The 21,322-nt window shown below is 37.9% G+C and overlaps 2 protein-coding genes across 2 annotated transcripts in view; one reads left to right on the top strand and one right to left on the bottom strand.

Moving 5' to 3' along the window:
* nolc1 (nucleolar and coiled-body phosphoprotein 1) overlaps positions 1–14,581 on the bottom strand; it is a 23,349-nt gene extending 8,768 nt beyond the window's left edge. Inside the window, exons 1-11 of the mRNA XM_056470649.1 lie at positions 14,458–14,581; positions 12,708–12,763; positions 12,429–12,586; positions 11,866–11,972; positions 9,687–9,801; positions 9,475–9,596; positions 8,260–8,398; positions 7,425–7,487; positions 5,912–5,980; positions 5,229–5,822; positions 1,805–2,986 (exon numbers count right to left, since the gene is read on the bottom strand). Of these exons, the coding sequence (XP_056326624.1) occupies positions 1,805–2,986; positions 5,229–5,822; positions 5,912–5,980; positions 7,425–7,487; positions 8,260–8,398; positions 9,475–9,596; positions 9,687–9,801; positions 11,866–11,972; positions 12,429–12,586; positions 12,708–12,763; positions 14,458–14,568 (2,716 nt within the window). The 5' untranslated portion in view covers positions 14,569–14,581. The remainder of the gene's footprint in view (positions 1–1,804; positions 2,987–5,228; positions 5,823–5,911; positions 5,981–7,424; positions 7,488–8,259; positions 8,399–9,474; positions 9,597–9,686; positions 9,802–11,865; positions 11,973–12,428; positions 12,587–12,707; positions 12,764–14,457) is intronic.
* Positions 14,582–16,724: 2,143 nt separating this feature from the next.
* mrps6 (mitochondrial ribosomal protein S6) lies at positions 16,725–20,661 on the top strand. The gene is made up of 2 exons (XM_056470976.1): positions 16,725–17,178; positions 20,410–20,661. The coding sequence occupies exon 1, from the start codon at positions 16,820–16,822 to the stop codon at positions 17,174–17,176; it is 357 nt and encodes a 118-aa protein (XP_056326951.1). The 5' UTR covers positions 16,725–16,819; the 3' UTR covers positions 17,177–17,178; positions 20,410–20,661.
* Positions 20,662–21,322: the final 661 nt, after the last annotated feature.

The raw sequence follows: 21,322 nt of genomic DNA, 5'->3' as shown, positions 1-21,322 counted from the left end.
GAGCACGCTCAATGAAAAAATAGATCCGTTTACTTTAAAAACATTAGCCCCTTTCACAAACACAGACCTTTCCGGTAAATTATCAGCAATTTTCCGGAAGGGTCTGCATGTGTGAACAGCCCCTTTCAGAAAATACCGGTAAATTCGTTCTGGCAATTTTCCTGTAAAGGGAAGTTGTAACATTACCGGTAATTTGCCGGAGTGCTGCTCTGGAACGCAGAAGGAAGATTGCCGGAAAGAGCGCGTTCACAATTAGAACATGCTGGCGTGAGACATCATCTCCAGCCGATCAGAACATTCAGACATTCGCATCCGCGCTGTTTATGAAAATCAAAGCCTTTGGATACTTTCCCAGACACATTTAGCTGCTAGATGTTAGCCAGATAACGTTTCAATGTTTCTTCTTAATGCCAACTGTGGTAATAATTATCGATTAAATGCTTATGATAAGCCGCTGTTTGTTTACCTTCAAGCTCTGTTGCTTGACGCGTGTGCATGTGAAGCAGGCGGTGAGCGCCAGCACAAACATATTATAAACATCTCGACATGCAAAGTGTTCCTCAATATGTTTTCATAGAAGGTGTTCACAATACTCATCCATCCACAGAGTTTGTAATGTAATCAAATGTTTACTAATACAAGCGCAGCTGTTTAGAGCTCATTTCTGGTTTATGATGTCAGAATTTACCGTTATTTTGGAATGGATGTGTGAATGGTCTTTTCCGGCAAAATTCCGTAACGTCCGTGACCGTGTGACCAGCCTTTTTTTTAATTTTTTATTAACTGGTAAAGTCGTTCCGGACATTTTCAGATTTTTTACCGGTATCACTGTGTGAAAGGGGCTATTAATTCAACTCACTCTTTTCCCATTACGCTAACCTTTGCTTTGCAATTATTCTGTGAATATCCCTTTAAGTATGCTAATTGGTGCTAGTATTTAACATATAAAAACAATGAATGTCAACCTCTAATAAATTAATTAAAAAAGATGGACTCTAAACTTGGACTGGTGGAAGAGTGTTTTAATGGAATTTAATAACGCACGCTAAATGGAAAGAAAAAAAACTTCATTTCGCATTTCGTGATGCACGTGTGAGTGTGCGCGGTCCTTTACTGACAGCCGTGTGTGTGGATCTGGTCACAAAATGTGGTGAAAAGTCCTACATGAGGGTAATAGTTTGATTGCGTGTTCAATCAATCAATGTTCTTCAATAATGCCACTAATATCTGTGTTCTCCACATGTCTTCATTTGTGTTTAGTTCAATTATGACTTTAGTGGGGTTAAGGTAATCAAAAAAACGCTGTTTACATGGTAGACTCTAATCAGAGTATTGTCTTAATCATATTAAAATCGTATTAAAGTATTGTTGCCCATGTAAACAAAGTTCGACTCAACCAAACTGTCAGGGCTCTGCAATCTTGGCTTCGTGAAGCAGCACTTTCTGTATGTACGTACATCAAAAGCAAGTATGCTATGGCTCACGGTTATTGGCAGTTAGTCGTGTCAGGAATCAAACCACAGATTAGCATGTTGTCCTCACAGAAACGAGCTCGGCCATCACACTGAATCAGGCAAGCTGTATATTTATGTTTCAATGGAATTAAATCACTTTAAACGCAGCAAGTAATATGTGAAGGTTGTTTGCGCATGCAATATAATTTTGGCTTGAGGGAGGGGTGCCTGGGGGGGGGCGCAAGTGAAATTGGACAAACTTTTTTTGGGTTGGGGGTAATGTAATGGTGTAATGTAGTGTAGCATAATACACTATACTGTAGTGTATCGTAATGTAGCAATGCTAATACCATTTGTGGCGGCCGGTGTTTCCTCTTCCTCAGATGATTCCTCTGAAGAGCTGCTCTCTGCTTTAGCCTCAGCAGCTTGTTTTTTAGTAGCGGGTGGTGTTTTGGTAGCGGGTGGCGTTTTCGTAGCTGGTAGTGTTTTCGTAGCGGGTGGTTTAGACGGCTCCTCTTCCTCAGAACTGCTATCGCTCGAGGATGAAGACTCTGCTGTCTTTTTAGCCGGAGTCTTCGCTGCAGAAGTCGGGGTTTTTGTCACAGGCTTCCCATTGGCCACAACAGGCTTGGCGGGAGTCTTCTTAGCTTCTGTCTCAGAGTCTGAGCTGTCAGATGATTCTGAACTACTGCTCTCGGCTTTCTTTGCGTTGACTGGAGCCACGGCCGGCTTAGGTGCAGCTTTGGGCGTCACTGTAGCCTTTGCTTGCTTTTCGTCTTCACTGGAACTGTCCGAATCACTGCTGCTGGACTTAGCTGCAGGTTTACTAGCTGAAACGGGTGGTTTGGAGGCAGCGGCAGGGCTCTTAGTAGCAGTAGCCGCTGCTGGTTTAGCGGTTTTAGCAGCTGGAGTCTCGTCCTCAGAGTCTGAGCTGTCAGAACTGCTCTCTGCTGCTTTAGCTGCAGGTTTAGCTGGGGTAGCAGGTTTGGATGGGACTGGTGTGGTGGTGGTCTTCTTCTGTGCTTCCTCATCTGATGAGCTGTCTGAATCAGAGCTACTCTCCGCTGGTTTAGCTGCAGGGGTGGATTTGGCTGAGGTGGCCACAGGTTTAGATGCCGGTGTAGTGGCGGCTTTCTTTTGAGGTTCATCGTCTTCATCTGAAGAGCTGTCCGAGCTGCTTTCAGCTTGTTTGTTTGTCGTTTTGACTGCGGGTGCTGGTTTGGCTGGGGTGGGTTTAGATACTGGTGTGGTGGCAGGTTTCTTTTTTGTTTCCTCATCTGAAGAGCTGGCCGAGTCGGAGCTGCTGCTGCTTTCCGCTGGTTTGTTGGTGGTTTTGGCTGCAGAAGGTTTGGCCGGGGCAGGTTTGGATACCGGTGTGGTGGCAGGTTTCTTTTGAGGTCCCTCATCTTCATCTGAGGAGCTGTCCGAGGCTGAGCTAGACTCGGCAGGCTTGGATACGGGTTTAGGAGTACTCGTTGGTTTGGACGCAGCTGCTGGTTTAGCTGGTGCTTCGTCTTCAGAGCTTTCTGAGTCTGTACGATACACAACATTGGTGAGACACTACAATTTTTCCATCAACAGCACTCTCTTAAACATCTATTTTCTCACTCTTACATGAAATCAAACCTGTATGAAAGACTTTGGCAGACAAAAAAAAACAATAGTTAAAGGATGTTCATGTCAATCTTTCCCCCAAGTAATGGGTGTTAAAATGTTTGCTACTTCTGCCAAATAGTTTCAAAGCAGCTTTTTTTAAATAACAAAAAATAAAAACTGTGTACTGATCATCTCCAACTTGTCTTTGCACTTAATATTGGTCTTTTGCTAGCATGTAATATAATGTCATTGTTATAAAGTTTAAACATGAAGACTTGGGGTGCTTTAACACCTGTGGATCGATTGTTTTGTTCAGAAAAAGGGATTAAAATGGTTACAATGTTGCTTTTAATTCTTGGTGTTGTTCGCTTTCACATGGCAGAGTTTCTAAACGGACCAAAATAGTTAAATAACGTTCAAGTTAACTCTCCTGACATTGGTCAGAGTTTTAGGGTTGATTTTTCAAAGTCCCACAGGTTTCACTCAGCTGTCACACATCGTAATATTAATTCATGATGATGAGAAAGAGACTTAAGCGAAAAGGTGCACTTTAATTGACACCCACAGACAACATGAAATATGTATCAGCAAGGTAAGACGCTCTCATACAGAGCCTTACTTCAGTTGTCAAGTTCTGTAAAAATCTATCCATTGAATCAATCTATATATATATATATATATATATCTATCTATAACATCTATAAAAAAAAACGTTGGCTAGAATTATGTATTATAGGCATGAATTATAGAGAGAAATAACAAGATGAAGCGAGACTGCAGTCAGATCATGAAGCAGATCCATGTTGATCTTTCTGTCGAGGTGTCAGTGCAGAAATGATCAAAACAATATGCCTGATACAAAATATTATAAGATTAATAAATGAAAAATTTTCCAGATAGTATTTTCTGTCAATTATCCTAGCAAATGACAAGCACTTGATAATATTTTAGCATGGTTAAATTTCATATTCGACATGAAGTGCACATTTACCAGTAACACACTGTGATATAGCCTGGTTAGTTCGTTGAATCGTTTTGCTTTCTCACTACGATCGATCCGCTCCAGAGTTTGTTTCAATTGATCCGAGACCACCTCATTCAGGCGATCTCGAACCGATTGATTTGTTGTGGACCCGAGCGCGATTGCGGGATTCACATATGCCAAACAAACCACACTAACTGGGCAAACGAGACCGATTCCCAAACAAACGTCTAGGTGTGAAAGCGCATGAAAGGAGTCATGTGACAAGACATTGCTAGTAATTAGAGATGCACCAATTGCAATTTTCTTCTGATTTCAGATATTTTGGTGTGACCTGCCAATACCCATATTTGCAGATAATCAACTTTCTAGGAAATATAAAAATGTTATTAAAAAAAATGAAAAATAGAGAACATTTTACATTAAATTAAAATAATTTAAAACGTTAAAAATATTAAAACCATTTTTCCCAAACTGCAACAACATTAACAATTTTTCATTGCTTGTAACTAACATTTTCTATATTTTCTCATTTCTCAAGTCCAAAAACAATATGCTTACGAAATGTTTTGATTCACATCTGTATGCTTTGTTTTGAACATTTTTAGAACCTTGTCATTAGCAGTTTGTTTATCCCCGCCCACCAACATTGATTGACAGGCGCTCATTATCATGCCACAATATTACACATATGATCAGATGCCCAAAAGACAGGATTTACAAAGAAACTGGGATTAAATTGGCAAACTGATCAGTGCATAGCTACCAGTAATAACTTCAGTGTTTCCCAAACCTGTTCCTGAAGGCACACCAACAGTACACATTTTCAATGCCTCCCTAATCAAACACACCTGAATCACCTAATTAGAACATAAGAAGAGACTCCAAAACCTGAAGTTAATTAGTCAGGTAAGGGAGACATCCAAAATATGTACTGTTGGTGTGCCTCCAGGAAAAGGGTTGGAAAACACTGCTCTAATGTGCAAGATAAAAGGCTTTTGAATACCTCACAAGTCAAAACAGAAGTAACAAGGACGCATCACTTCTCAATTAAATGGACAGGAGCATGATGAACTTTCAACACATCCCCTTTCATGTTCCATAGATTAATAGCCAATTATACAGGCAACACACAACATGAAGCTGACAAAATGACAACTACAATATAAACAATTGTATCTTTATGGACAACTGACCTGAACTTGAGGAATCATCTTTCTTAGCAGGAGCAGCTTTGGCAGGGGTGGCTTTAGCTGGGGTAGCCTTAGCAGGAGCAGCTTTAGCAGGGGTGGCTTTAGCTGGGGTAGCCTTAGCAGGGGTAGCTTTAGCAGGAGGTGCCTTAGCCGGGGTAGGTGGCTCGTCTTCCTCAGAATCGGAGCTTGACGGTGAAGACTCTTTTGCAGCCGGCTTGACTTTAGCTGGAGTTTTCTTAGCTGGTGGACGTTTAGCTGCAGCTTTAACCGGGGCGACTTTAGTTGCAGGTTTCTTGGACTCTTCCTCAGATTCTTCAGAGTTAGAAGATGAAGATTCCTCCGCCGCTGGAGTGACTTTAGCCGGCGCAGCTTTAGCCTGAGCGGCTTTCGCGGGTGTAGATTTAGCAGATGCAGCTTTTGCTGGTGTGACTTTGACAGCCGGCTTCGTCGCTTCATCCTCAGAGCTTGAAGAATCAGAGCTTGACGAGTCTTTTTTCTGAGCCGGAGCAACTTTTGTGGGTGCTTTCTTAGCTGGGGCTGCTTTAGCCGGTGCAGCTTTGACCACTGGCTTCTTTGCTTCATCTTCTGAGCTTGAATCTGAGAAAAGGAAAGTGGTTCATCAACACACACGCACACAAAAAAGCCTTTGTAATGATAATGGTGGTAATCTGCGAATTGGGCAGTACCAGAACTGTCAGAACTGGATGAGTCCTTCTTAGCAGCTGCTTTGGGAGTCACAGTCTTAACTGAAGCTGCTGAAAGACAATAAGAGTTAAGCAAAATACATTACATTTTGCTACAAAAAGATAGATGGATAGGATGGATGGATTAGATAGATGGACAGACAGATAGATAGACAAGCAGATGGATGGATGAGAGGATTAGAAGAGACTCTAAAACATGAAATAAAAGGGTCAGTAAAGGGTGACATCCAAAATATGTACTGTTGGTGAGGGTGGGCGATATGACCTAAAATTAATATCACAATATTTTTCATCTTTTGAACGGTGACGGTATAATATCATGGTATTACTTTCAATAGCAAAATAATATACATCTCAAGGAAGAACGGACAAGAAAAAAAGTCTCACTTCTTTCACTCTTTAAGTTTTGGTTTCGGTTTGTGTCATTTTAAATGCTCCGTCCCGTTATGAGCTGATCTTCATTTTTCTCTGTTTGTGGAATAAAGCGGCACCAATTTATGAGCAGACAGAGCAGGATTCTCGCGATGACCACCGGCGCAATACTGCTCTTTGTTATGAGCCGTAGTTTCAGTGTAAACTTAGTAAAGGTGAGTTTCTTTGGCGATGATGTGTACAGTGTTAGATTTTACATTTAGCGGACATTTGCGCTAAACACGCGGTGAAAGCAACGCAACAAGATTCGGGCACCTTCTCCGAAAACCCTCGATTGATCTCAGCTGGTGGATCAACATTTACCTTATGTCATGATCGCTGTCATCTGTGCCATTATTACTATTATTATTATAATAATAATAACAAATGCTCCCAAATATATTATGAGGGCGCATAGATTAAATTTCGGGCGCACATGCGACCAAAATGGTTGCAATTTCGAGCCCTGTAGTATAAGGACAGGTATTCAGACCACAACTGAACGTTTGAAGAAAATGTAATGCCTTATTATTTAGAATTAGCTATTATTGATGTAAATGCAGCCGTTCAAGGCACATAATTGATTTATTACAATATTGACGGTATTAGAAAATCCATGTCGTGGCGCAATGTCACACCGGTGATGACTATGACACCGGTGTACCGCCCACCCCTAACTGTTGGTGTGCCTCCAGAAACAGGAGGCACACCAACAGTACATATTTTGGATGTCTCCCTTATCTGACCCATTAAAATCAAGTTTTGTACTTCCCCATGCAAATAATGGGTTCTTCAAGGGATCGTTCACACACCAAAAATTTAACTAGCATTTATTCCTTCACTTTTCTCAAACCTGCTTGGAGTTTCTCATTTCCGTTTATCACAAAATAAATTATGAAAACCAGAAGCCATTATATTTTAATTATGGAGCTCAATGGCTATTGGTTTTTAATGTTCCTTAAAATATCTTTCGTGTTTAACCAAAATAAATCATTTGTCGATTCAAGAGTGCACTATAGCTGAACTCTGAACGCTGCTGCTCATCAAATATAGATGCATTATACAAGACTCTGACAACTCTTACCAGGAGCTTTGACTGGAGCTTGAGCGGTCAACGTTCCAGGAGGAGGAACGGCGCTGAATTGTCCTGTAAAGAGAGATGATCTTCAATTTCATGTTTTCTTTTTCAGACTTTCACTTCTAACCCTCATAAGGTGCATAAAATGTTTAATTCTGCTTGCTCGGAAATACTTATGATTAATACTTAGTAACTATGGTTTCAAAGCAGCTTTACAAAAGGCACACATTATGGGTGTTACCTACATCGGACTATTTTCACATCCCCTGTTACCCTCCCGCAATGTTACGTCTATGTTTATGTGTTTGTTGCTGGGGCTTTTTCCCTGATCTCACACTACTCTCTTGAAGGACAGTCTGGGAGAGGCTTTTTACCTCCTTTTTCCCCCAATGTATCCTCTTTCTATGAAAATGCTACCTCTCGACTGACCCGTCTTCCCCTGAAATGAGTGATGTTTGTGTACAGTCAGAGAGGTCCTATTTCACTGCATGTAACAGTGTTGTGACAAATAAAGGCTTCATCATAATTATTATTATTATTGCATATACTATTAATATATTATTACTGCATTACAATCAAAATTAGAAAAGATTATTAGTTATTTTAACTTTAAAGCTTAGGTCAATGTTGTGGCAATACTGTATATTATGATAAAACCTTCAGCAATTAATTGCAATAAATCTAACGCCAGAAGTAGCCTACAATCTGCTGAATAAAGTTTAATGCCACACACACAGTGAACCAATAACTGTAAAGATGATGGTAAAGCAGGTGCTCAGAAATAATAAGTCACTAAACCCCCTCCGCAGTACACCAGTTAGTGAAATGAGAAAGGCAATACCAGTCTTGGGTTTCTTAGTAGGGGGAGCATCTTCCTCATCTGAGGATGAATCATCACTACTGGACACTGCAGGGGCCACAGGTTTGGCTGGAGGAGGAGGAGGAGGAGTCTTCACTGGGACCGCTGCTTTCACTGCGCTCTGTGAGAAGAGGAAGGCGACATCACACTCATTTGCATCCTATTTTAACGTCAGGAAATTTTTAAAAGAGAGACCAGACATGTGATCAGCCAAGGACGAAAAAGGAGGAAGACGAGACCCGCGCTCTAGGTTCATTTATTATAGGTTTACCTCAGTGTCAGATCCACACACTGCCACTAGATGGCACCACACTGTCAGTTCTCGTGTCCACGGAATCGAAATTTACCTGTAATTTAGTCGACTCTTTCTTCCAACGTGATAAATAAACTACTAGTCAGTCAACAATTCGAACTGTAAAAATATTAAGTCCAGTTAAATTGAGTAGCCTAATATACTTTAACATTTCCTGAAAAAATATCATACATGGTAAAAAGAGTTTCTCACTTTCCTTTTCCTTTGGCATGGTCCCTGCTTTTTAATAGTTTTAATTAATTATAAAATACATTTTTAAACATTTGTAATATCATCTAAACCTATGACACTTTCAGGTATTAAATTTGAGGTGCTAGGCTGTAGCACTGAATAAATGAAGACATAAGGACAGATGACTTGCAGAGAATAACAACAAGTGAGCGTCCTGCAGATGTATTTAGAATGTACATAGAGCGCACGTGGTCGTGACATGCAAACGTGAGCAGGGAAAAAGGAGAGCATGGAGCACTCAAAGCGATTTCATAATCTTGCATACTGTCAGCGGCTTGAGAGACTTGTTGTGTTTCTGTCTCTCCAGTAAGACAGTGGACACACTATACCTACACACAGTTCTGTTCAAACAGCTTCCAAAAGTTGATTTGGCATCACAGGGGACATTTATGCGTTTTAAAAAAAGTCTAAACTTTTTTTTTTGGCTTCAATTAGCTCAGAAAAATATCTAATACTTGTTTATTTTAATATGATCATTATATAAATTCTATTTTGAAAATGAAACGGCCTTTTTTAAAAGTTAGTTATATCATAAGAAACAGCTAATCGCAGCACTCAACAACTACAACAATATTGCATTTTGCCTAATTTACCAATACCATGCAGCCCTAATACAGATGCGTGATTATGTTGGAGCCATATATTCAAAGTACCTTCGCTGGAGGCTCGTCCTCAGAATCACTGGAGCTGTCTTCACTGCTGCTGTCCTGCTTCTTCTGAGCTGCAGACACTGGAGCGGAAACAGTTTTAGGTGTTCCAGCCACAGGCTTAACCACTGAGAAACGCAGATCAACATGTAACTGAATGAGAAATGACACCTGAAGTAATAAACAGACACTGTGACAGAACACGGCCATTAGCTCACCTTTAGCTGGAGTTTTGCTGGACTCCTCTTCAGAGTCAGACTCCTCACTGCTGGAGCTGGTGTCCTTCTTCCTGGCTGCCGCTGCAGGCTGAACAGCAGCTTTCACAGCAGCAGGCTTCAGTACAAAAATATAAGATTAACAACCCAAGGTTCAGGAATAGGCGTTCTTGCAGAGAACTACAAAACATGCTAGGGCTGCACAATATTGACATGATATATGAGATTTGATATTCCAATGTTTCGTTTTTCTGCACTATGTATAAATGTAATTTCACCAGATGCCTTGACTAGCTTTATTTGGAAAGATTTCATAAGTTTAGATTATAAAAGCATAAAGTATAATATACAAATTACAATAATAGATAAACAGAATAAAGCAAAGACACAAATTAATTAGACTGTGCTTTATGGTAGTCTGAAGAGTCTAACTGTATTCGGCTACAGAAATTAAATAATAAAATAAAAATAAAAACTCTATAGTCTTCATTGTATAAAAAAATTTAATACAAAGCCCAAAAATTGTTAAAGCTATAAACATTAGAACTCCTTATACACAAACGGCTTAAAGGGGACCTAATTTTGATGTAAAACAAGTCTCTGATGTCCCTAGAGTGTGTATGTAGAGTTTCAGCTCAAAATACCACACAAATGATGTTTTTTTTTAATATATAATAATATTTTAGGGGTTTTCATCTTTAATGACAGGGCAGTGAAGATTATCAGACAGGAAAGTGTGGGGAGCAGAAAGAGGGGAAGGATCGGCAAAGGACCTCGAGCCGGGAATCGAACTCGGGTCACCACGAGCACCTGGGGGCTATATGTCGACACACTAACCACTAGGGCGGTGTTTCCAAACCCTGTTCCTGGAGGCACACCAACAGCACATGTTTTGTAGGTCTCCCTTTATCTGACCAATTAACTTCAGGTTTTGGAGAGATGATTTAGGTGTGTTTGATTAGGGAGAGGTTGAAAGTGTGTACTGTTGGTGTGCCTTCAGGAACAGGGTTGGGAAACACTGCACTAGGGTATCGGCGCCGACTTTTCTAACTCTTTGAAACTGACCCTTTTAGGCTTTGATCCAAATTGTGCCATTTTGGTGACTGTCGCTTTAAAGGGTCACGAAACACCAAAACACATTTGAGCTGTTGACAGTCATACATGTCCCACGCTGCTATAAACACTATTAGGACACATATATTTCACTAAAAAGTGATAATTGGTTGTTTTTGTGTTATTTGAGGAAATTCGTTCTCCTGGTTTGAAACTAATTTTTGACGCTGCATCACGGCCATGAGATCCTTGCGTGTATTCCAGCGTGGAGAGTGAATGTCTGTACCTGGGAGTACTTCGTGACGTCTCTGAGTGTGCAGCATTAATTCATGAGAAAGACTTGGTTCAAACCAATCAGCGCGCTCTATTGTGAATGAGGTGCAACTGCATTAATATGCATGATAGCTTCGAAGACGCCACGTTGTGCTGCCAAAACAAGTGGAAGAAGATTTGTTTGGAGATACGGGTCGTCAGTGTTGCGTTTTTAAATGTGCTGCCACAAAGGTTTTGTTTTCATTTTCCTGCTATGAGAGCACAGCTGGACTCACGTGTGGATTATAGTGCACGCGACACAAGACAAATACGTTTGCAAGGAACATTTTTACACGAGCGCTTTTCACATCTGGAAATGGTGAAATCCCGATTTGCCGCTCGTCTCCTTTTAAAATTGACACGGCTCCAGTTGGTGTTGATTGTCCCGTCTCTACAGATTTGATTTGGTAAGCAAGCGATCAGTGGTCTGTTTGTTCTCAATCAAACTATTACCGTCGTGTAGGATTTTTGCCGCATTTTGTGACAGGATAGTCTATACACACACGGCTTTCTGACGCTACCTACTGAGTGCATCCAAGTTACCGAGAAATGCGGAGGTTTTTTCTCCCATTTGCCGTGCGGTATCAAACACTCCATTAGAACTTCACTCTTCCAGCAGTTGCTCGTATGAAATATCTCGTTTGTCGGGGGGTACGAGTCGCAACATGAGGTCGAATTTATTTTGTTAACGTACGAAATTACGGACTAACATTTCAGAACCTTAACTGTGGGGGTGCACACATTGCGATATGGACACTGAAACAATTTATTGTGCAGCCCTAACACATGCTCACATAAACAGCATTGTTTTCCTAACCTTTGCTGTTGTTTTAGCTGGAGCTTCATCCTCCGAGTCACTGGAGTCTTCAGAGCTGCTCTCTTTTGCAGCTACAGCCGCTGGCTTCTTCGGAGGAGGAGCTTTTACTGAAAACATGCAACACTTCATTTTCAATTTGAACACAGACACTACAATCCATTAGTTTGAGAGTCAGTAAAATCTATTGAAAGTTGTTGTTATTGATAAAGTTGATGTTAATTCAGGGTTTCAGCAGCTTTCTTCAAGTCAAACTTAAGACCCTTTTAAGACCATTAGGAATTAAATTTTAGACTTCTACAGGGCCAAATACTAAAGGATTTTTTTTCTAATGGCCTGGTTACTTTTGTAAATAGTTTTTGCATCAATTGAATATAATTTAAAGGGATCTGTTGCTTGGTTTTTGGTCTGATTGGATAGCTTTACTTGGACATAGGAAAATTAAGACCCCTTTAAAATGATTTAAGACCTACAACACAATAATTCAGTGAATTTAAAACTATTTTTAAAAGGTAAGAAATTAAGACCCCCAGGACACACTGTAAAAACAAGTGACACCAATGTACCTTGTATAGCTTTCTTGGCAGGGGCTGCTTGCTCTTCTTCACTGCTCGAGTCTTCACTACTTGAACTGTCCTCATCTTTCTTTGCTTTCTTGGCTGATGGGCCATTGACAGCCGCAGGGCTACTGGTGACCGCTTTACGCTTTTTAGTTTCTGGGGACCTTGAGAAAGCAAATTGTTGCAGTTACAACTCAACAGTGGAAACGACAGCAAAACCACCATGTAGGCTAAACCAAGGTACAGATTTCATAGTAATAATTAAAAGACACAACATATACATACTTGACCCAGAAATTGAAGATGTCCATAAGACTGTCCTCATTTTGGTCCTGAGGTTTCTGAAGAAAATAAACAGTTAATTGTAAATTATATTGACAGTGTATTAAAAAAACAGTTTAAAGGACTTAAATATTAAAGATTTAATACATGAATGTAAACTTTGTGTTATCAAACTGTGGTAAACTTGGTTTTATATTTGAACATTCGTTAATTTTTTTAACAGTGATAACTTGACACTTTCCCCATATTGTTTACCTTGCTATTTGGTCCGAAATAGCATGCAAGTATGACTAAATCAACGTTAGCACTATTTAACTGACTGTGAACGCTGTTGTACTTTGATAGTGGTTGGCTGCTAATATGATTTCCCTGTTTAAAATTTGCGAAGAATACTTTTCTGGAAATTATATTAAGGAGAAAGCCTGAACGTGCGAATATAAAACCAACTTTACCTTAATTGTTATTAATAATGCAAGAGACTTTGAAGCAGACTTCCGTGGAGACATAACACATTATGATTTATTTACAACATTATTTGTCGTCATTATAATAACATATTTTATTTATCCATCTCTTCATCCAGTAAGAGCTGGTCAAGAGGGCAGCACATAAGTTACATACAAAGACTGACAGGAGAAATAGGTTTAGACAATCACAATTCATAAATCAAACAATGACTCTCCAACTGAGGTAAAGTTGGTTTTATATTTGAAGACTGAACACTTGTAACAGTCTCTATATAGTTTACTACTCTGAATATTGCGTCTGGTCTGAAATATCATGTTAGTGTGACTGTAAAACAACAAAAGCACTACTTATCTGACTGTGAACAATGTTGTGCTTTAAAAGGCACATCATATTAGTACTTAATGACCACTTAAAATGTGTTAACTTATTTTCTGAAATTATATTATTGAGATATTCCGAATGTGCTAATATAAAACCTACTTACTGAGGTAACGTTGGGGTTATATTCGCACATTTGTTCATTTTAACAGTCTCTATATTGTTTACCAAGCTACTTTGAATGTTTGCTCTGAAATCACATTTAAGTATGACTTCGAAACAACATTAACATTTAATTTACTGTGACCAATGTTTTACTTTCAGTCATTGGCTGTTAATATAGCTTCCCTTTTTAGAATTAGCAAATAATATTTTTCTAAAATTATATATAGGAAAAAGTCTGAATGTGTGAATATAAAACCAACTTTACCCATATTACCACGCTACTTTGAATATTTGGTCTGCAATAGCATGCAAGTATGACTCCAAAACAACTAGGTAGTACTTAACTGACTGTGTATTGTACTTTAAATGGGAAATCATATGGAGCAAATGACTATTTAATATTTGTAAAGTATCATTTTCAGAAATTATATCATTGAGATATTCCGAATGTGCGAATATAAAACCAACGTTTACCCCAATACATCACTTTATTACTCTAGTACATGCACTTCAGACAACACTGAACCTGTTGAGAAACTGAAGCCCCTCTTTAGCTAATCAAATTCATTTTATACGAAGAAGAAAAGGTTGACTGTACAAAAACGCTAAGCTGTGGGTCAAAATGACACAACAACCGGCAAAAATTAAACCTTATTTAACACATAATCTACAGCAGCTCGTAAACACGTGTTCCGCACATACTGCGCGTCGCTCCCACGCGTGTGCAGAAACACGCGAGCTAATAAGACTACAACATCGACGCGCGTGACCGCTCCAAATAAACAGCTGGAACATCTCTTACCACTTTAGCCTGCCTCAAAAACTCTTTCGCAGCTTTGGCGAACTTGTTTTCCACAAGAAACGAGTACACATGTTGGTAGAGATCGCTAGGAACCGTGCTGTCCTGCGCCATCTTCGTTGCACTCACGTGGAGGAGGAGAGCGATAGGCTATTTCACCGTCACATGGGGGCTCGGAAAATGGCGCACAATAAGTGCGTCAGACTAAATATGCGATTTTGGACACTTTATTGTATCATTAATGTACTTTTATTGTATCAGAGATCCAAACTGCAACTAATAATGCAATTTAAGAAACATTTTTATTAAGAGACTTCCTCTAAATCGGCTCAGATGTCACTTTTGGTTTTAAAAGTTTTACACAGAAACTTACACAGAAACTGGAAAAGGTTACCCATTTTTGTTCAAATACCCCGAATTAAGTTAGTTAGTTAACTTAATTTGTTTAATTTTTATCAAATTTCATTAGCATGATACACTCACATAGACATTTTACATTTGGCATTTATATAAATCATATAAAACATGGTACCCCTACTATAAATAAATATCTAGTCTACTGGCCATCAACTGCTACTGACAGAGAAGGAATTTAAAAACCTTATTGCTTGAGGTATAATTGATAATTTTGTCCTATTTCTTACACATTCGGGAACACAATATTGACGACCTGAGGGTAACAATTGTGATAAAGGATGTCTCTCACCATTTGACATTCATTCATTCATTTACTTTTTGGCTTAGTCCCTTTATTAATCCAGGGTCGCCACAGCAGAATGAACCGCCAACTTATCCAGCACATGTTTTACGCAGCAGATGCCCTTCCAGCTGCAACCCATCTCTAGGAAACATTCATACACACTCACTCACTTACTCACACTCATACACTACAGACAATTTACATTTTTGTACACATTATAAAAATATTTATAATGTGTTCCAGACTGAATTTGCGCATTCCCAATTAATTAATGTGGGATGAGTTTTGCTTGGGCTCTCTTTCTAAAATCAATAACTATCTCCTTAGTTTTAAGAATATTTAGGAGAAGGTTTGAGTTTTAACACCAGTCTAAAAAGAAGTCAAGAACAGGCCCTCCTCTTCATTTAAAAGGCTAAGAAAGCAGTATCATCTGCATACTTTACTTTATGTGTATATATATATATATATATATATATATATATATATATATATATATATATATATATATATATATATATATATATATATATATATATATATAAAGACCTTCAGATTAAAATGATTAATTATGTTAATCAGTCAAAAATATCATTGATTCAAAATTTGGTATTGAGGAAAATTCTTGTCAGTTTTGGGACATTGGAACTATTGAGCACATTTTATTTAACTCTAAATAAACCCGCCCCCCTTAAAATAATGAATTGTCAATAGCATGGTAGAAACCATGTAATAGTTTTCGCAAGAAATGTATGAATAAAATTTCTATGGCGCTACCTGGTTAAGTTATCAGGTTGCTAAATGTACTTTAAAATAAAGTGTTCATTAGATTATAAAATTCTATGCAGGTACTCTGTTTTTATGAACATGATTTACAACTTACTCTCACAAATAGCAGTAAAATATTCATACACTTCCTGACAAAAGTCTTGTCATCGATCCCAGTTGTAAGAGCAGCAAATAATAACTTGACTTAGTTGATCATTTGGAAAAGTGGCAGAAGGTAGACTTTTCTGATGAATCATCTGTTGAACTGCATCCCAATCATCACAAATACTGCAGAAGACCTGTTATAACACACATGGACCCAAGATTCTCACAGAAATCTGTCAGTTTCGGTGAATATTGGTTTAGGATTGGCCAGCCCAGTCAGCAGTCATGAACATCATTGAGCATGTGTGGGTTAAGATGGAGGAGGACTTGGATAGGCGACAAGACTTTTGTTAGTGTTTAAGGTTAATAGTCACATAAACCTTTCACCAGAAGTTTATCTGTTGTTGAAAAACACTAGATGCACTCAATTTTTTCCCCTTTTTGTTCAAACTATGTATTTAAATAAACTGAAACAAAACAATTATTGCGATTTTTTTGGGGACAACTTGATTGTTTTATGTTCAATCCACTTACATTTTTAAAATTAAATTAATCTATTTGTGTTTGGACAACATGAATGTATTGTGTGGAACGCTGCATTTTTACAGTGCATGCATACACCCCATTTTGAGTGAACTATCGCTTTAAGTACGCTGCTCCATTGCTGTAGGTGGCGCACTGCATCAACCCGCACGTGTGTTTCCAGTGTCTCCTTGAAGAACACACGCATGCACCCTGGGTTCTGAGAGACATTTGGGTTCATATAAACTCTCTGGCGTTAAAAAGCCCCGGAGGATGCCGCGGTATGAGCTGTATATGATCCTGAAGGCGATGCAGAGGCCGGAGACCGCGGCTGTTTTGCGGCGCACGGTGGAGACTCTGTTCGAGCGCGGCGCGGTGGTCCGGAGCCTGGAGAACCTCGGCGAACGCAGACTACCGTACAAGATCTCCAAACACGACTCTCGGCAAACACACGGTGGATATTTCTCTATTGACTTCCATGCGTCGCCGAACATAGTCAGCGAGCTGTTGAATCACCTTGAACGGGACGTTGACGTGCTGCGTCCGACGGTAGTAAAGAAAGACACTGAGCTCCCCAAAGGACAGTGTTGTGGAGCAGCCCGAGAAGAGAAAGCGAAGATGGCCAGTTAAATGTGAGAATATTCATCATCTGTTTTTGTTCTGAGGATTTCAGTTTCTGAATATTCAAACATAGATATATCTATGATATTCATAGTAGCATGGTAAACAATATGGGGACCGCGTCAAAAGTTGTATAAATAATATAAATAATACTAAAACGTTACCTCAGTGCCTAAAATGTAGTGCAACAAATTTATTTTACTCAAGAGACAAAGGATAATTTTTTTATTTATATATATATATATATATATATATAGCTTGAACTGACAATACAGGAACACCAGAACAAATCCAAGGGATCAAACACCCTTATAAAAGATAAATAACATAGTCATTCGAAAAACTACAAGCATACATACATACATATGCAAATAACATATCCCCAGACAGAAAGAGTAAAAGTAATAATAATAAATTAAATACATTTTAAACAAACAGAATTATACGAATTAATGAAATTACAACGACAATTAAACAAATATGCATAAGCAACTAAAATCAAGGATTTTCTTTGAATATAATATAACGAAAATAATATAATATAATAATATTTCAGAAGTTTTCGTTTTTTTAATTTTTATAAGATGAAGTGGTTTTAGTTGTGAGTTTAGTTGGGTAGACGAGCGATTTGAATTGGGTTTTAACAAAACAATCATTAATAACCTTAACATTGCATGACATCACGTACAATAATAAACAAGGAAATAAAGACATTTAAATAAAAGAAAATAAATAACTCTCGAGCGAATCTCACTGGCAAATTTTCCGGGTTTTGACGTCACGACTCCAGGACTCTATCGCGAGATGTAAACAAGCGATGGGCGAAATGAATCTTTTCAAAGCTGTGAACCAATTGATTCATTTTGCTAAACGATTCACTGTTTCGAATCTTTCGAAACATCACGATAGGGACATCTGGTAAAAAGCGTGTGAATTCAACAAAACTCAGGCAATAGAATATGTTTTTAAACACGTTGCAAACGTTTAATCACACGTTTGAACTATCAAATGCAATTAGCTCATCTAATATTATTAAATATTAAGTGCCTTACTGCGTAATATACCTTCTTTTATAAATTGTTACTGCTTATGTTGCTTGTTTTTGACTGGGTTCTGCTAACCAGTCAACGAAAGACTGTGTTAACCTTATTATTCCTTTTAATTTCATAAATGTCATAATTATACGTCTACAAACTTAAAACATTATAGATGAGGGTAAATGTTGATCTGTATAGATCATAAAATGTAACAAATATTTCAGTTTTTAAATACACACAGAAATAACCCCCCCCCCCCCCCCCCCAAAAAAAAAAAAAATTATAAATTAATTAAATAAAATGGAAAAAAAAGGCATTTTTAAAAATTATTTAGTAAATGGATGTGATTAAAGCTTTTAGATTTTTTCACCAAAATTGTGGTTTAAGTAAACGTTAAAGGTTGTTTGAAAATGAGATTGTGTTTACCTTCCTCTCTTTGGTTTAATGAATTGAAATATTACATAATAACAAAAACAGATCAATTATTTAAGAGAACGTTTCTTTGGAAAAGACTTATCTATTCGGATGAAGTAAAACAAATGTCAAAATTTAAGACTAGGCAATTCATCTCAGCGCTTAGAAATTGTGATATTTTAGACCAAAACAAGATGATGAGGGACATTCATAAAAAATAAATAAGCACAATAGATTCTTTATACAATTACAGAAAGAGCCATTGTAAACTATATCCAGACAAAAACACTCACTCACAAATGATTCATTCACTGAATATGTTCTGTGAGCAATTTCAAAAGACAGTTGGTTTTTGACTGAACTCAGATAACTCACTGAAATTGCTCTCACTCAAATGAAGAGAACATATTAACTTAAAATATCAGAATGAGGAGTAGCAATATTAACAAAAAGAAATATTTATATATATCGCAAAATATCGCAATATTCGATTTTTCCAATACAGTTCAGCCCTAATATATAGTAAGGAAGTATGCGATTTCAGTGATGCATACATGCTAACACTTGCATGATGTCGACATTCACATTGTTACCTTTCTTAAAGGATTGGTAAAATACCTCTTCTTTAATGTTCTGCTGAAGAAACCAATCAGCTACATCTTCAATAGCCTGAGCGTGAGCAAGTTAACTGTAAATAATCGTTTAGGGGTGAACAGATATCCCTTTATTCACTGGAGTGATGTCAACTCCCCCTTCGTCTGTTCATCTCATTGACTAGAGGATCAACGATAAAGCTGAAGCCCGCCCGTGATTTAAATCAATTGCATCTTTTGGAAACGCAAGCGCGTGGGAACGAGCGAAGGCGAGAAGACTGTAAGAACAAAAAAAACATTCAGATATGAGTGGAAAAACTGATTTCTGAACATCTGAACTGAAGTCTAAACACGTTTTTATTGTCGATTAACGCTGATTATCTTTCACTACACGACCTCGTTGTTTCTCATTCTGCGGTTAGTTTTCGATTTTGTGCATTATAATTTTACCAACACAATCTCACGGCAATTCGTAACTTTGATTTAGTGGCTAATTCGTATGAATTCGTACGATTTAATACGATTTATTCTTCCCCTAATGACGGCTGGGTTTAGGGGTGGGGTTAGGTGCCACGCCTCCTTTTTAAAATCGTACAATTTCGTACGACTGAACTCGTACGAATTAGCCACTAAACTGACAAAATGTAAAATACTTACGTTTTCTCGTGAGATCAGGCTGAATTTTACACACAGTGTCATTTTTTTGATTTGCGCACATTATTTTCCTAACCCGACACGCAATACTTTAGGCGGGAATTTGATCCTATAGGCTAACACATCATGATGTTGACATGTGCATCGTCACCTCCCTTAAAGTATCAGCAAAAGACCTTAAAACTATGGGGATACTCACCAAGACCAATGAAAACACTTTAATGTTCTGCTGAAGAAACTAATCACCTACATCTTCAGTAAATAATTATTTGTGGTTAACCAATACCTTTAATGTGAACTCTCTGCTAGAACTTGATTGGAGCTGAGCTTATCACTACATGATAATGATGAATGACGTGAAATGACTTGAATTCAGAAACAAATAAGTCTGTTTATTAATTATTGGAGTCGGCAACAAAGCATTCAGTTTGCTTTTGGGGTCACAGTCCTCTTTTGTTGGTGTTTTTGTGACATTAATATGATTTATTTCATTGTTGAGGATATTTATGCTGCCAGTCAGTAAATTCCTGTCATTCTTCCCTAGGATTGTGAAGATCGCCTCATCTCCTGGATTTTGTGTTGTTTGCAGACGAGCCAGTAAATGCCAGCATCCATTATACAAATTTGGAGAGGTGGAATTACTTCAGCTAATCATGTCATGCATACTTCTGTTAAGAAACTGTATATATGATCTCTTTGCAGGATTTTTTTGGAGTATTTAATTTTATTGTAACAGAATCTACTTCATAATTACATGCTCTGAAATAATTAATAAAAAAAATCTTTATACCAGTCATGTGCGTTCATTCTCTTTCAGCGAAAAGACTTACAAATAATCACAATGAACAAAGAGATACAGCTGCGGCCTGAAGTTAATGATAATTATTTAAATTATTACCCAATAATTGTATTTTGTTAACAGTAAAAACAGTAATTATACCGAGTGTTATGCATGTTATTAATTAAATTACTCGTTAAATTGAATTTTATTAACGCCTACCCCAATTCTCTGTAATGTAAAAATGGTAATTATTGTATAGAGTCACACTAATTATTCAACGCAATCTCACGGCAATTCGTAACTTTTTGATTTAGTGGCTAATTCGTATGAATTCGTACAAATTAGCCACTAATAAGCCACTAACTGACAAAACGTAAAATCCTTAAGTTTCCTCGTGAGATCAGGCTGAATTGTTCTATACTGATGTGCGTGTCCGCAGCTGTTCTAGCCGAAATAAAACAAATAAGACTTCCCAGAAGAAAAAATATTATCAGACATACTGTGAAAATTTCCTTGCTCTGTTAAACATTATTTGGGAAATATTTAAAAAAAGAAAAAAAATGAAAAGGGGGGCTAATAATTCTGACTTATATACAGCATAATACTTATACAAATGTTATACATCTCAACAAATGCTATTTAAAAAAAAATGTATATATATATATATATATATATA

Source organism: Danio aesculapii, chromosome 13, assembly GCF_903798145.1.
Source record: "Danio aesculapii chromosome 13, fDanAes4.1, whole genome shotgun sequence".
NCBI classification, from domain to species: domain Eukaryota; kingdom Metazoa; phylum Chordata; class Actinopteri; order Cypriniformes; family Danionidae; genus Danio; species Danio aesculapii.
This window is presented reverse-complemented; position numbering and strand designations above follow the sequence as displayed.

Bases quoted from the DNA above. Each gene is read 5' to 3' on its own strand.
- mrps6 (XM_056470976.1), top strand. From the start codon at position 16,820: ATGCCGCGGTATGAGCTGTATATGATCCTGAAGGCGATGCAGAGGCCG.